We start from the raw sequence: 13393 nt of genomic DNA, 5'->3' as shown, positions 1-13393 counted from the left end.
AAATGGAGGAGGGTGGCTGGGTTGCAGGCCAGGGTCAATTGCCCGGTGAGTTATGTTTGCTGCTGGGCTGGTTCTTGTCTTTGAGGAACTTATGTGGAAGGAGACTGGGGTCTTTCCAGCCTTCCCAGGAAAGGCACTGCAGGGTCTTTGCTTGGCTTTGGGGATCTTTGAAAGCCTTCTGGTGTCGTTGCAAGCTTCCAAGGATCTTTGCAAGCCTTCTGGGATCTTAGGAAACTGGACAGAGTCTGCAAACCTTGAGATTCTTTGCAAGCCTTCTGGGGTTGTTTGCAATCCTCCTGGGATCTTTGGAAACTGGGCAGGTTCTCTGCAAGTCTTTGGGATTCTTTGCAATCCTCCTGGAGTCTTTGCAATCTTGCCAGGGCTTTTGCAGAACTTTGGGATCTTCGCAAGCTGTGTAGGTTCTTTGGGAACTGCACAGAGTCCTTGCAAGCTTTCTGGGTTCTTTGTAAGGCTGTGGGAATCCTTGCAATTTTCTTGGGATCCTTGCAAGTCTTATGGGGTCTTTGCAAGCTTCTTGAGTTCTTTGCAAAAGGTGTATGGACTTAGCAAGTCTCTGGAGGTCTGTGCAAGGCTCTAGGGCTCTTTGCAAGCTGTTGGAGGTTTCTACAAAGCACCTTCTCCTTGCAATACCTCTATAAGGAGAGGAAGAACTGGGGGAAACTCTGCAAAGAGGTGATCGTTCTGAGGTCTATACAGCAGGAACGGGATTTTACAAAAGGCAAAAGCTGCTCTGTGCTATCAGGTGGGAGATCAGAGCTGGTGAACCATCATGGGACGTGTGTGCAAATATAAATATTCACTCGCTGATGTCTGGAGGCTCGTGGTTTCACTGCTATAGTCAGTCTGGTCAGAGGAGTTCTCTGGTTTTTAACAATCAGATTAGGAACTGCTCTGAATAAGCATCCTCACTGCTGACAGATCTCACCCTGTCCTAATTTTTGGGGACAGGGAGCAGATAGCAGCACAGAGCATGCAAACAGCCCCAGCAGCTGCCCTGTGCAGGCTCTCATGCACACAGCTTTGCAGCCCTGCAGGCATGTGCATGATAGCAAGGAGTAGGAGGGAGACATGAGGGACCCCATGGCATCTGCTCAAAGTGACATTTTGTGATGGGGAGGTGCAAACATGTGCCTGTCCAAGCAGAGGCAATGCCTGGTTTTTATCATTTTTCAAAGCATTTTTTGCTGGTCCAAATCTCAGCCAGGACAGGGGATGCAGTGCCTGTTGCAATGCATGGGATGCTCCTAAGCACAAAGCCTTATGCAGACAGGAGCGGGACTTGATAACTGGTTCGATGCCTTCCCCTGTTGCCAGTAATTAGACTGACAAGGCTCTCAAAATTTGCTGCCTGCAATTACACATGCAGAGTAATAAATGAGGTGTAATTATCGGCTTAGGGAGATTATCAAACTTTCCTTGACTGAGTGGCAGTGCAGGAAGGGTGAGAGGGGAAAAGATGCCCTGTGGGGTCTGGGGTGGTTGTGGGGGGTCCTGTCCTGCCCTGTAGTGGATGAAAGGATCCAACTTGAGGGGAACAAAGCAAGGTCACCCCAAAACCAAGGGGCAACTGGGTCTGATGAAGAGGCACAAGGGGTTGTGAGCCATTGTACCATAAGCCTCAATAGCAGCCCCTTGGGACAGTGTATTATTAGGGAGAAACATTCAGCCCGAATGGGTCAGATGGCTTAAAAGTGAGATTTTTATGCATGTTGGTGCCAATAGCAAGTGGAGGAGGAAGAGGAGGATGCAGCTGACACACAGCAAAGATGGGCTGCTGGGGCTGGACCCACAGCCAAAAGTGCACTGTGATTAAAACTGAGTCTGTCCATGGAAAAATAAAAATTGCACCAAACTCTATGCAAACATGAGGTTTTGGCCCTATAACTTTGTCCCTGATGGATGCGTTTTGAGGGAGCAGAGCCCTGTGCCCAAGCCCTGGGAGCCAGAAGCCTCCATCCTCCACCTGCCTGCAGATTACAGAACGCACAGCATGGCCCTGTGGGGCTATAGGTGTGTTCCCTGTCCAGCACAGGGCTCAAACCAGCTGAGCAGGATGCGGTGCCAGAATCACAGCAGGCGGCGAGCTCAACACCATGCCCAGTCTAAACCAGTGCGACCACTGGGAAATACAACTTGAAGCTTTATATGGTGCTTTAAAAAAATCTTAAAAAAGATGTGGCCTTGGCCAAAATCCTCACTGGGGATGAATCTGCTTGGCAGCTGCTAGCATTTCCTTCTCAAGCATCCCGGCCACTCGGTCAGGCTCTGCTGATTATATTTACACTGTGCTGGCATGCGAGACTTGGTTCTGTTTGCTGCCACAATTAGGCCTAGAGGAGCCCTTTCATGTATGCTTGCTCAGGAACGTTCCAGGTAGCTGCCATGGAGTGTTGGGGTATTGCCCTATGGAAATGAGAATTTTGCTGTCACCATATCTTATCATTCCTATTGCAGTGGAGTAAGCCACAGTGGGGTTCTTGGTGTATTCTCCAAGGGGATCCATGATGATGGAGCTTCCCCATCTCCCTGTTCCTCTCCATCCATGGGACATGCCTGCTTCCCATGCCGAGCTCCCTCCTGGAGGAGCACCAAGACCCATCTCACCCGGTTTTCCTCTTTGTTGGCTAGTGAAGTCTCCTAGGATTGCCCGGAGAGAGATGGCTATCTCCAAGAAAAGCCATTTCTCCATTTCTTCCAGCAACCAGCGCATTTCCCATGGAAGCTTCCAAAAAAACAAAACAAAACAAAACAAAACAAAACAAAACAAAACAGAAACCAACAACAACAACAAAAAAAAAAACACAAACCAACAACAACAAAAAACAAACAAAAAACAATTCCTTAAATACCTCATGCAAGCAAAACACCCAAGAATCCCTAAATTCCAATGGAAGCCACTTGCCTTGTTTTGCTTTCTTTGTTTCTTTGCCTACCTGCTTGCTAAATAACCAGTTCTCCCTGCACCCATTGCTACCCAGGAGTTGTTAGGAAGGGAAGAACCGACCTGAGCAAACATTTCCTTTTGCTGCAGTCTCACATAGGCATTGCCCTAATGGGGTAGCTGGGGTCGTGAGTCACCACATGGAAAATTTTGGCTGTTTTAAAGAAAATGCATCATTCTAATGATACCATGTATTATAATAACCCTAAACAACCATCTTGCATAACGAGAGGGGTAGAAATGTTTAATGCATAAAGCTTTGGAGTCCTTATATGGAACTATAAGGGAGGTGAGAACAAAAAGGGGAAAATGAGCCCTGAAAGCTGAGTGCTGTGCATCCCCCACCCTATCCTGCCCCATACCCCCTTCCCGGCCCCGCAATTACCACCCGGCCCCAGGGGCTGTCTTATCACCAGCATCATGGAGCGGGGCGGCAGCTTCACGGATGGCGGAGGTGGAGATGGCAGGGTCCCCGGTCCACCCCGTCGTCATCGAGGGATGGGAGGAAGGAGGAGTTACATTCCCCAGCCTTTTAATCCAGTCGTGCTGGTTCACCTACAAAGCTGGGCAACCAGGCAGCAGCCTCCTTCACATGCAGCCGCCGTCCCCAGCACATCATGTCCCAGCGCCAGGTCATTCAGATGTCTACCAGTCATGCCAGCTACGGGGTCTGCGTACTGGGCACCGAGGTCTTCCTTGACACCCACCGGTAAGGCTCAGGGGGTCAAGGTGCATCCATAGGGATTATGGGTTTTAGAGGCAACCAATGGCTTTGCGTGTTTCTGGTCTTTGCAAAGGGTGTTAAGGGGAAAGATGTCATGGTGGTTCCATATACGGATGCATAAAGGACATGTGCCCGTGGGTCTGCTTTCGGATGCCCGAAGGAGGGATGTTGAATCCAACAAAAGCAAGGCGTCAAAGTGTAGCCAAGCAATGACGACTTGTAGGCAAAGCCCATGCACACCCCAGCTAAGTGGGATCTATTTCTGGCAGAGTGAGCATTGGGCAACAGCAATTCAAGATGAGCAACTTGTTCAGAGCTAATCTGGGTTAAAGAACAAGTGTGTCTCAGGCATAAAAAATCCATGAGCGGGTTTGCACGGTTGACGTAATGAGAAGAGATTTTTCTGATGTTAAACATAGGGGTTGCTTTATTGCCCAGATATGAGGCTGTATTTACCCTTCTCTTACAGTGTCATTGTTTAATAAATTACATCCATAATGATAGCGACTACAGGCCAAGCCAGTTGGGATCACAGCCGGGGCAATTATTTGGGTTGTATATTGGAGCTGTGCTGGGAGGTGCTGACATCCCCCCAATGAGGCTGAACTTAAAACCTATTTGTTTTACCCTCAGCCAAATGGGAATACATAAAACATTTTATTTGAGTTATTTTTTCTCAATTTGAACTCAAAGCAAGCTCAATCACATTTAAACATGGGGCCTACATCTCAAAAGGAGCAGATTTGTCTCCTTGGTAGCAAATCTGAGCTTTGGTCCTAAAAGGCATATGGCAGATAGGTGTACAGCAGATGGTCTTTCAACATCAGGGTTTGAAAAACAGATGTTCTATGCCTACAGAGCCCTCTCTATGCTGGAGAAAATTCAGCAACGGACACTTGCCCATGGGTTGGACTGATTTGGGGCAGAAAACAAAGTGCATTGGAAGTCCTGTGCTCAGAGAGCTTACATCTCAGCATGGCAGTGCGGAGGGGTGAAGGCCATGAAATCACACCCAACAGACCCAAATTTGAGATGTCATGGCATGCAATGTATGGGTCGACTGCAGGTAGACTTGCTACATTGCATGCTAGTGAACACATAGCATGACAAGTGGGATGATGCTTTAATCTTCCTATACAAGCTACTGCAGGCATCAGGGATACCACGCCAAGAGCAACATCAGGGATAAATGTCTTCTGCCTTATTTTCTCCCTGCTAAAATTTACAACTGTGTCCCTCTCCATGCATGGCTAGGGAGGTTGGCTCCCTACAGCAGACAGGTTGGAGCACTCGCATAGCCTGCGTGGAGGTGCTGGGGCTGTAATGAGCATATAGGCAACACTTCAAAGGCTAGGGAAGTCATACAGGTGAGTGAAGGCTCCCTGTGCTCCAACTCAAGTTCTGCTCCACTTTGGGCATCTCTCGGGTCAGTGGGTGGACTGGCAATAACCAGCACCCCAGTGAGTGACATCAAAACCAGCCCCAATCTTGGTCTGGGTTTTGTGGTGGGATGCTGAAATTTTGGGGGTTCTCTTCCTGCTGGGGAGGGAGGTTGGGTGCCTCAGCTTCAGAGACGTGCAATTGGGGCTTAACCACAGACGGATGTGATGGCACTCTGCTTGCTCAACTCTGCCACAGAGATAATGCTTATAAAATTCAGGCAATGCATTTCATCACCTGAAGATGGTTTCCAAGTCCTAAGACCCGGTTAAGGCTGGACTTTCATAGAATCATACAACAACTTAGATTGGAGGAGACCTTAGAGATCATCCAGTTCCAACCTATTGCAGGTTGGCCAACTACTTGATCAGGCTGCCAAGGATCCCATCCAACCTGGCCTTGAATGCCTACAGAGATGGGGCAAATTTTAATTCTGGGGAGCCCATTTCAGTAATTTGGGTCCACAGAGGAGAAGAGGAAAGAAAACTCAGCCCATGACTCCATGCTGCTCTCTGTTTCAGATCTACCCCTAAAGGTGCCACGTCATTTGATGTTCATGCCACATCCGCTGTCACAGTCCACATCATCCACAGCCCCATGACAAAACCCATGCTTAACTCCAGATGGCCACTGGATCCCGATATAGAGGTTGTAGTGACCATTGGTGTCACCAGCAAGACTGTCAATGACAATAAGGTTAGTTGCTTTTTATGCACTGAATTCAGAAATATTAGTAAATTTTCCCAGGAAAGTAGGAAGAATGATGGGCAGGCTCAAGTATTTCTAGGTAATGCTGACATCAGACATGTTTCTATAGAATAAACTCAAACTTTGAGCAATCGTCATGTACACAGTGAAACTAAGAAGGAGAAGGAGATGAGGGTGGCTGCAAAAGCCAGTGTCAGAAAGTCCATGTCAGGCAAAACAAATACTCAAACTTTGTCTTTTCCTATGACTGTTTTTATGCTGAAGCAGGCAGAAATTATTTGGTTGAACTATGATTAAAGCAGCAGGACACTGATGAACCTTCCAACACCTTGTTGTATGGCATTGCTGGACCAACCCACTCAGTGGAAAGACCTATTCAGCATGAAGAGACACAGGACTTGGGTCACAATTTGGTGATGTCTTTGCAGGTTAAGATTTCATACTACGGACGGGAAGAGAATGAGATTTCAGTGGCTTGGTTGTACCTCACCTGTGTAGGTACGTATTATGACAACACTCATCCGAACTTGGCCAACCCTTTCCAATGCCACAGTCTTATTTGGTTCATGGGATGGGACTTGTGTGGGGATGCAGGCTGCCCATGCACAACATGCAGCCAAGGTTTGGGTGTTGACAGCTTATGCTGACAAGCAGGAGGGAAATAATTAAAATGTTCTTGTGCTGCCTTACGTGGTGCAAAAAAGACACAGGCTGGGCTCTGTCCCCACCCACTGCACTCTATGAGCAGCGTCCTTTGACCACCAAGACACTTTGATTGATGGAAGAGGTCATACAAAGATGACCATCTCACCTACCTTCCACCAGCAAACCCATCCTCAACTTCCAGTGTGGCTGGTGGGGAGGAATAGGCACAGAAGTGTAGTTGTCTGACCTATTTTAGGAGTTTAGGATTAGATGAATCATTCCCTTGAAATGCCTATTTTCCTCTGCTGACTACAAAGGGAGTCTAGACAACTAGTCTGGAGGTAGTCTTCCACTTGGATGGATTAATTATCCTAAATTTGGAATTTTCTGAAGTGCTCACATGATAGCCAGACCTGTGTCCTCAAGTCATGCACATGCTTGCCAAAATTGCCCTTCAAGATGGTTTCCCACATCCATGGGCTCCACTGGAGCCATCAAGGGCCACCGCTGTCCACAGAGCTTTGACCTTACAAAAGCTCATTGCTTGCTTGGTACAACTTCATGTCCAAAATTATGGGCCCAGCTTCTCCATATCTTCTTCTCCGAATCAAGAAGGACAATTTCTGCTTCAGCACCCACATTTTTCGCATGCTGTCCCATTTGGTGGATATATATTAAAATAAGCTTTATGTAGGGTAGAGATGAGGTTGCTGGCAAACCTGTAATTTGGTCCAAGAGCTCTCTAAGGGTAAGTTTTTCTCAAATGTTACATTACCTTTAATAATTATTTGGTGTGTATTCACCCATTTCATGCCTTTGGCTTCATGAAAATATGCCATGGTCAACATGAAATTGGTGAAACTCTATTTCACCAAGGATGAAATTATGAGATTTCACCAATACGAACTGATGAAAACAAGTGGGTATATCCATGCTGAGGGACCCAAGATGGGAGAAGATAGCTGGAATGTGCAAAGCCATGAAGGGTTTGGGTTTACTTTTTATTGGCATGTTTTGAGACAGTGTTAGGGCACAAAGGTGGTGTTGGTGTTGAGTGACTCACTGGTGGTGTGAGGATGGGCCCTAAATGTCCATGACTGCTCATTCTCATGTCAATGGTTTCCTTCTTGCCCTGATATTTCAGATATATCCCTGGATGTGGACGTGAGCCGTAATGGCAGAGTGAGGAGCAAAGGGAAGGACAAGGTAATGGGAAACATTGCATGGCTTTGGGAACACAAGGAGGGAAAACACAGGGAAAATCTCCAGGAAGGAGAGGGATTTGGGTGGTGTCTGAGATAGGGAAAATAACGCTGCAAATTCTCAGCCTTTTAATTGAGGAGGAAAACTTTTTTTTTTATTATGTGCCAAAATGTCTTGCCTCTCCAGTCCAGCCCTAGGACTTTTTTTGTTGTTGTTGTTGTTCCTTTTTGGATTTGAAACGTGCCACTAAATGATTCATGTGCAAGTTTAGCAAACAGCAAGAGATTTACCCCTTTGGCAAGAAATCTACATGTACCCAAGCACTTACGCCCAGATAATTAACTGCAGCCTGATCAGCAGCACAAATTGTACATCAGGATGAGATGCATTTCTAGAAATGGGATATTCTCTTTCAAATGAGGTCTGACAGATATAACATGGCTTGTTAGAAGATAAGATCTGTTTGAAATAGTCCTTGTTGGCTTGGCTGGATGGTGAGGTTAGGAAATTCAGTGGCTTGATAGCATCACTGCCAAAGCTCTCCTGATTGCTCGCTGTGGGATCTCCTCCAAGCATGGCTGTGGCTGTGGCATTTTCCCATCCCAACCACCACTGGGAGGGGCCAGAGAGGGAGGAGTTTTTCAGGATTTGCTCCCATCCCTATTGGATGTTTCTCCTCCAGGCCAAGTGGACATGGGGACCAGATGGGCAAGGGGCTGTGCTGTTGGTCAACTGTGACAAGGACAGCCCCAGCACGGTGGGGACAGACAGCAGCCAAGTGGACATACATACCCCTGCAGGTAGGGCTCATCCACGAGGCTCATACTATCTCACTGGGGTGTTTTGCAGTATCTCCATCCTTCTCGTCATTCATGATCCTGCTGATGGTGAAACGAGTTGCAAAAATAGTATCAGACACTTGCAATGCAATTAGAGATAGCAACAGCATTACCTGTTCCTCCATTGCAACAGAAATTGGCTCTTTTCCACTACTCCTTCCCTGTTTTAATTTCCTGGACATCCCTATAAAAACACAATGAGCGTCATCCCAGCAGGCTTGCCCTATAAATCCACTTGCAACTGAAGGATAGCAAAGCCCACAGGCACCGCTGGAGGCTGGAAACCTCCCAACATCCCCTCTCTCCGTCTCTTTTCCCCTATAGACCTGCAGGACATGTCTGTGATGCTGCTGCGGACTCAAGGTCCCAGCAGTATCTTTGCTGACTACCAGCTTGTCCTTCATGTCTCCGAGTCAGATGCAGACAAGGTGCGGGTTTTCCATGCTATCCGTGAGTATTCCTTCCTTCCTTCCTTCCTTCCTTCCTTCCTTCCTTCCTTCCTCCCTCCCTCCCTCCCTCCCTCCCTCCTTCCCTCCCTCCTCAAATATTGATGCCAACACATCGTGACCCCAGTGGGTAAGCCCTTTCTCCATAGGATTAAGGGCTGAGTGCCAGCACTTGTCGAATACATCCATTTATCCCCAAAACTGGTTTAGAAGATAAAGCTATAGGGGGAATGTAAAGACTGTATGGGGAAAAAGTAATGAAAAAAAGGCTTTGTTCAGTGGGATTACTGAAGTTTTGAGAATTTCATGGGAGGATAAGCACAGGCAGCAACACAGCTGCCAAAGCAGCCCATCTCGTTGGATTGTGCACTTCGCTTTTGAATACCCCAGTTGGTGGATCCCAGCAGTTCCCTGCTGAAAATCAGGTCAAGGAAGCCAGCTGTATCATTAGATGCTTAACTTGAGACAAGCACCTTGAAAGGGTTTGACCCGAGGGCATAGAGTCCTCTTTGTATGAGCAGATTAAGTGTGTTCCCCAGAAAAGAGCCGACACACCCACTCTTCTGCAAACCATGCTGGCAACGTCACCTCCTCCATGGTGCCTCCTTGCACCCATGTGGGCTGGCTATTTCTCTGTTTCTGCAGGGAGTGACTCACACCCCCGGTACAAACCCGTTTTGGGACCAGGCATGCTCTCCTGCCTGCTAGACTGTGTCAGAAGTGGAGAAAACACCTTCTACGTGGAAGGGCTGGCTTTCCCTGATGCAGGTTTCTCTGGGTTGGTTTCTATCAGCGTCAGCTTGCTGGAGGTGCCCCATAAGGTATGTGGGATCTACCCCACCCCTGACCCCACAGAGCCCCCACTGGGTTTACCAACCACTTCTCCTGGTGTTTTGCCCTTGCAGTATTCTCCTGGGACCCCCGTTTTCACAGATACAGTGGTTTTCCGCGTGGCGCCCTGGATAATGACACCCAACACCCAGCAGCCCCTGGAGGTGTTTGTCTGCAGGTAGGACAAATGCCACTCTATAGCTCCGCTGCCTTTGGGGCTCTCCATAAAGGAGCTTTTACCCTTCCTTGCTTTGTGCACAGGCTTTGTGCATGCTGTGCAAGAGCCTAATGTTGCTGCTGCACTCATTGCAACCCCAAGAAGAAGGCTGGAGGACCTTCTCCAAGGGCTTGTGCAGAGCTATTACCCAGAAATTGAGTGTTTGGAATGGGAGGGATTCTTGAGGTCCTTCATGCCTTCTTCTCCCTCCAGCATCAAGAGGGGAATCAACTCCAATGAAGTCTTTCTGGAGGAGCTCCAGGCCCTGCTGAGGAAAGCCAACTGCAAGATGACCATCTGCTCCGAGGTCGAAAGCCGCAGTGACCGCTGGATCCAGGTCAGCCCTCGATGCTTGTAATGCATGGTTCTTCTGGGGCTTCTTATGGGCTTGTGGGATACCATCCTTGGGAGGGACGAGCTGTGTTACTTGGAGAAGCATGCAAATGCTAGGAGATGAACCAAGCAATCATGACCTAAAACAGTGGGAGATGCTGTTGGTAGTGGCAAACTGTACAGACAAGGATGTTGGCTGGACCCCAGGGGCATTGCCAGAGGGACCCCAGTGAAAGAAAAAGCTTGTAGGGCATTGCAAGGGGCACTATACGGGGCACTGCAAGAGGGACCCCATGGGGCACTGCAAGAGGTTCCCCATTGCAAGAAGGACACCAAAGAAGATTCCAAGAGGGACTGTATGGGACACTGCAAGAAATGAACTGTGACAGGTCTACCCCATGTCCTCCTCCATTCTTACTGTGCACTTGCCATGTTGGCTCTCACACCCAGGAGCCTTCTTCCTCCTCCTCCTCCTCTTTCCCCCAACAGGACGAGCTGGAGTTTGGCTACGTGGAGGCACCACACAAGTCCTTCCCTGTGGTCTTCGACTCGCCCAGGAACAGAGGCTTGAAAGACTTTGCTTTTAAGAAGATTTTGGTGCGCTGGGGCATTGCTATCACTTTTATCCCCAAAAATCATCCTTGAGGGCTCCCCATCACTGCTCCCCTCTGTCCCCAGGGCCCTGATTTTGGCTATGTGACCCGTGTGCCCCCTGGATGTGACGCCTGCAGTCTTGACTCCTTTGGCAACCTGGATGTGAGCCCTCCAGTGACAGTGCGAGGCAAAGAGTATCCTCTGGGACGTATCCTCATTGGCAGCCCCCTGCCCTGGTGAGACAGGAAAGCATCCAAAAGTGCTTTGCTACAAAAAAATATTTGGGCTAAATGCCACCAAAGTGCCATCCTAATTGCAAATTTCACATGCAGACCATGTTGCTGTTCCTTCTCTCCTTGTAAAACCCTATTATTATCTCTCCTCTTCCCTTTCACACTGATCACACAGTACCCCAAGCCTCATGCCTATATTTTTAGTTTTCCCTACTGAAAGGAAAAGCAGAGGAATTCAGCAAAGAGTAAAATCCTGAATAACTGGGAATTGTTTTCTGCTGTGTTATTGGCACAGGGAACAACAGCGTCATGCAAAACCCTGCACAAAGGCATCTCTTCATCTGGGCAAAAAACAGTGAGGCTGAATCTTGGGGTTTCAGCCAGGACGGCAAACGGAACAGGCCATGCTGCTCCATCTTTTGCTTACCCTGCCGGGAAAATGGGATTTTCCCAGCCACACCAGGGCTGTAATTATCCCTTATTACAAGAAGCTATAATTAATGTTTTCTCAGCCTGCTGCTGGCTGTCTAGGAAAACGTAGGGAGGGATTTAAGGCACTGAGGAATGGGATGAGTTATATATCTCCATGCATCTATCTCTATACCCCACACAATGTAGAAGTTTGGGACTAGATGTGCCCATCAGATGTTGTCAATTTACCACCTCTTCCCTTCTGAGGTGGGCACAAATACTGATGATTCTCTTTAAAATGCCCCTCTTCCCCTGTGGGTTGGGTGTTTTTGGGGTGCAATCACCCCTGCTTCCTCTTGCCTCTGCCCTCAGGGCCTCCGGCCGTCGGATGTCGAAAGTGGTCAGAGATTTCCTTTACGCCCAGAAGGTGCAGGCGCCAGTGGAGGTCTACTCAGAGTGGCTGAGCGTGGGCCATGTGGATGAGTTCCTCACCTTTGTCCCTGCATATGACAGAAAGGTAATGGCCCTATGTCCATCCCCATATCCTCAGCATCATATGATGATGCAGAAGGCCCTTTCATTTTGCAAGTCAGCAATAAAAACTAAAAAGCTTGGCTTATGAGGAAAAGGGAGGCTTAGCCCCATGCATGAATCACCTTCCTTTTGGGGTGGCTTTCTGGGAAGCAGTGAATTTCTGGGTGTCATCCTATGTACTGTGCAACCCTTTGGACTGGTGTTGGGTATACATGAGTTAGCGCATGAAAACATCCTATTGAAATCCCAAAAAATGGGTTTATGTGTCCATCCTGCAGGGATTCCGGCTCCTCTTGGCCAGCCCCACTGCCTGCTTCAAGCTCTTCCAGGAGAAGCAGAGGCAGGGACACGGCGAGGCCACACAGCTCGTGGGTAAGGCAATGGGCAAGGGTTCATCCACATCACTGGATACCAGCAATGTCCCTCACTAATGTCCCCGTATAGGAATGGTGGGCTGCGAGCGGAGGAGCATTGATGACATCTTGGCAGATGAAGGGCTGAGGAATGACAACAAACATGTGCAGGTGGGCTGCAAAGGGGTGAATTTGGGTGCTAGCTGGGAAGAGGATGTCATCCCAATGGGTGATGCCCCAAAGTGACCATGGAGGTGTGGAACAAAAGGTTGCTTAGATGACTTCAGGAGGTTGCTCAAAAAGGATTCAGTGGTGGACATGGGGTGCACAGGGCTTCCTGCATGGGATCTGGGGTGGTGTGACAGGGGCCCTCCTCTGAACAGCGCTGCATTGATTGGAACCGCGACCTGCTCAAGCATGAGCTGGGCCTGAGTGAACAGGACATCATCGACATCCCGCAGCTCTTCATCCTGCGGGGTTCCCGTGCAGAAGCCCTCTTCCCAGACATGGTGAGACCACCACCACCTCACTCTCCCTCACCTCTTCCCCTCCACGCTGTCCTTGTTCACCATTTGGGTGAAAAAACTACTTCTGGTCCATCTCCAGGTGAACATGCTGGTGCTGGGCAGACACCTGGGCATCCCCAAGCCCTTCGGGCCACTGGTGGCCGGGCAGTGCTGCCTGGAGGAGCGGGTGCGGGCACTGCTGCAGCCCCTGGGGCTCTCCTGCACCTTCATCAATGATTTCTTTTCCTACCATGTCCTTTCTGGAGATGTGCACTGTGGCACCAATGTCCGCCGTAAGCCCTTGGCCGTCAAATGGTGGCACGTGGTGCCCTAAGTGTCTAGGAGGGGTCTCTGGTCCTTCCCAGTGGGGGATTTGGAGCATCTCAAAATAAAGTGTTTTGTCAATATGAGCAC

General features: G+C 48.8%; 1 protein-coding gene across 2 annotated transcripts in view; it reads left to right on the top strand.

Annotated features, from left to right (window-relative positions):
• PADI1 (peptidyl arginine deiminase 1) overlaps positions 1-13393 on the top strand; it is a 25609-nt gene extending 12216 nt beyond the window's left edge. Inside the window, exons 1-16 of one of the 2 annotated variants that reach the window (NM_001318439.2) lie at positions 3522-3671; positions 5648-5822; positions 6263-6332; positions 7624-7685; positions 8365-8482; positions 8846-8971; positions 9613-9788; positions 9873-9976; positions 10229-10352; positions 10838-10945; positions 11027-11178; positions 11959-12103; positions 12399-12492; positions 12565-12644; positions 12857-12982; positions 13080-13393. In NM_001318439.2, coding sequence (NP_001305368.1) covers positions 3580-3671; positions 5648-5822; positions 6263-6332; positions 7624-7685; positions 8365-8482; positions 8846-8971; positions 9613-9788; positions 9873-9976; positions 10229-10352; positions 10838-10945; positions 11027-11178; positions 11959-12103; positions 12399-12492; positions 12565-12644; positions 12857-12982; positions 13080-13313 — 1986 coding nt within the window. In that variant the 5' untranslated portion in view covers positions 3522-3579 and the 3' untranslated portion in view covers positions 13314-13393. Of the gene's footprint in view, positions 1-3521; positions 3672-5647; positions 5823-6262; positions 6333-7623; positions 7686-8364; positions 8483-8845; positions 8972-9612; positions 9789-9872; positions 9977-10228; positions 10353-10837; positions 10946-11026; positions 11179-11958; positions 12104-12398; positions 12493-12564; positions 12645-12856; positions 12983-13079 lie in introns of those variants that run through there. The other variant, XM_046903175.1, reaches the window with a different exon arrangement.

This window comes from Gallus gallus, chromosome 21, assembly GCF_016699485.2.
Source record: "Gallus gallus isolate bGalGal1 chromosome 21, bGalGal1.mat.broiler.GRCg7b, whole genome shotgun sequence".
In the NCBI taxonomy this organism is placed as follows: Eukaryota; Metazoa; Chordata; class Aves; order Galliformes; family Phasianidae; genus Gallus; species Gallus gallus.
This window is presented reverse-complemented; position numbering and strand designations above follow the sequence as displayed.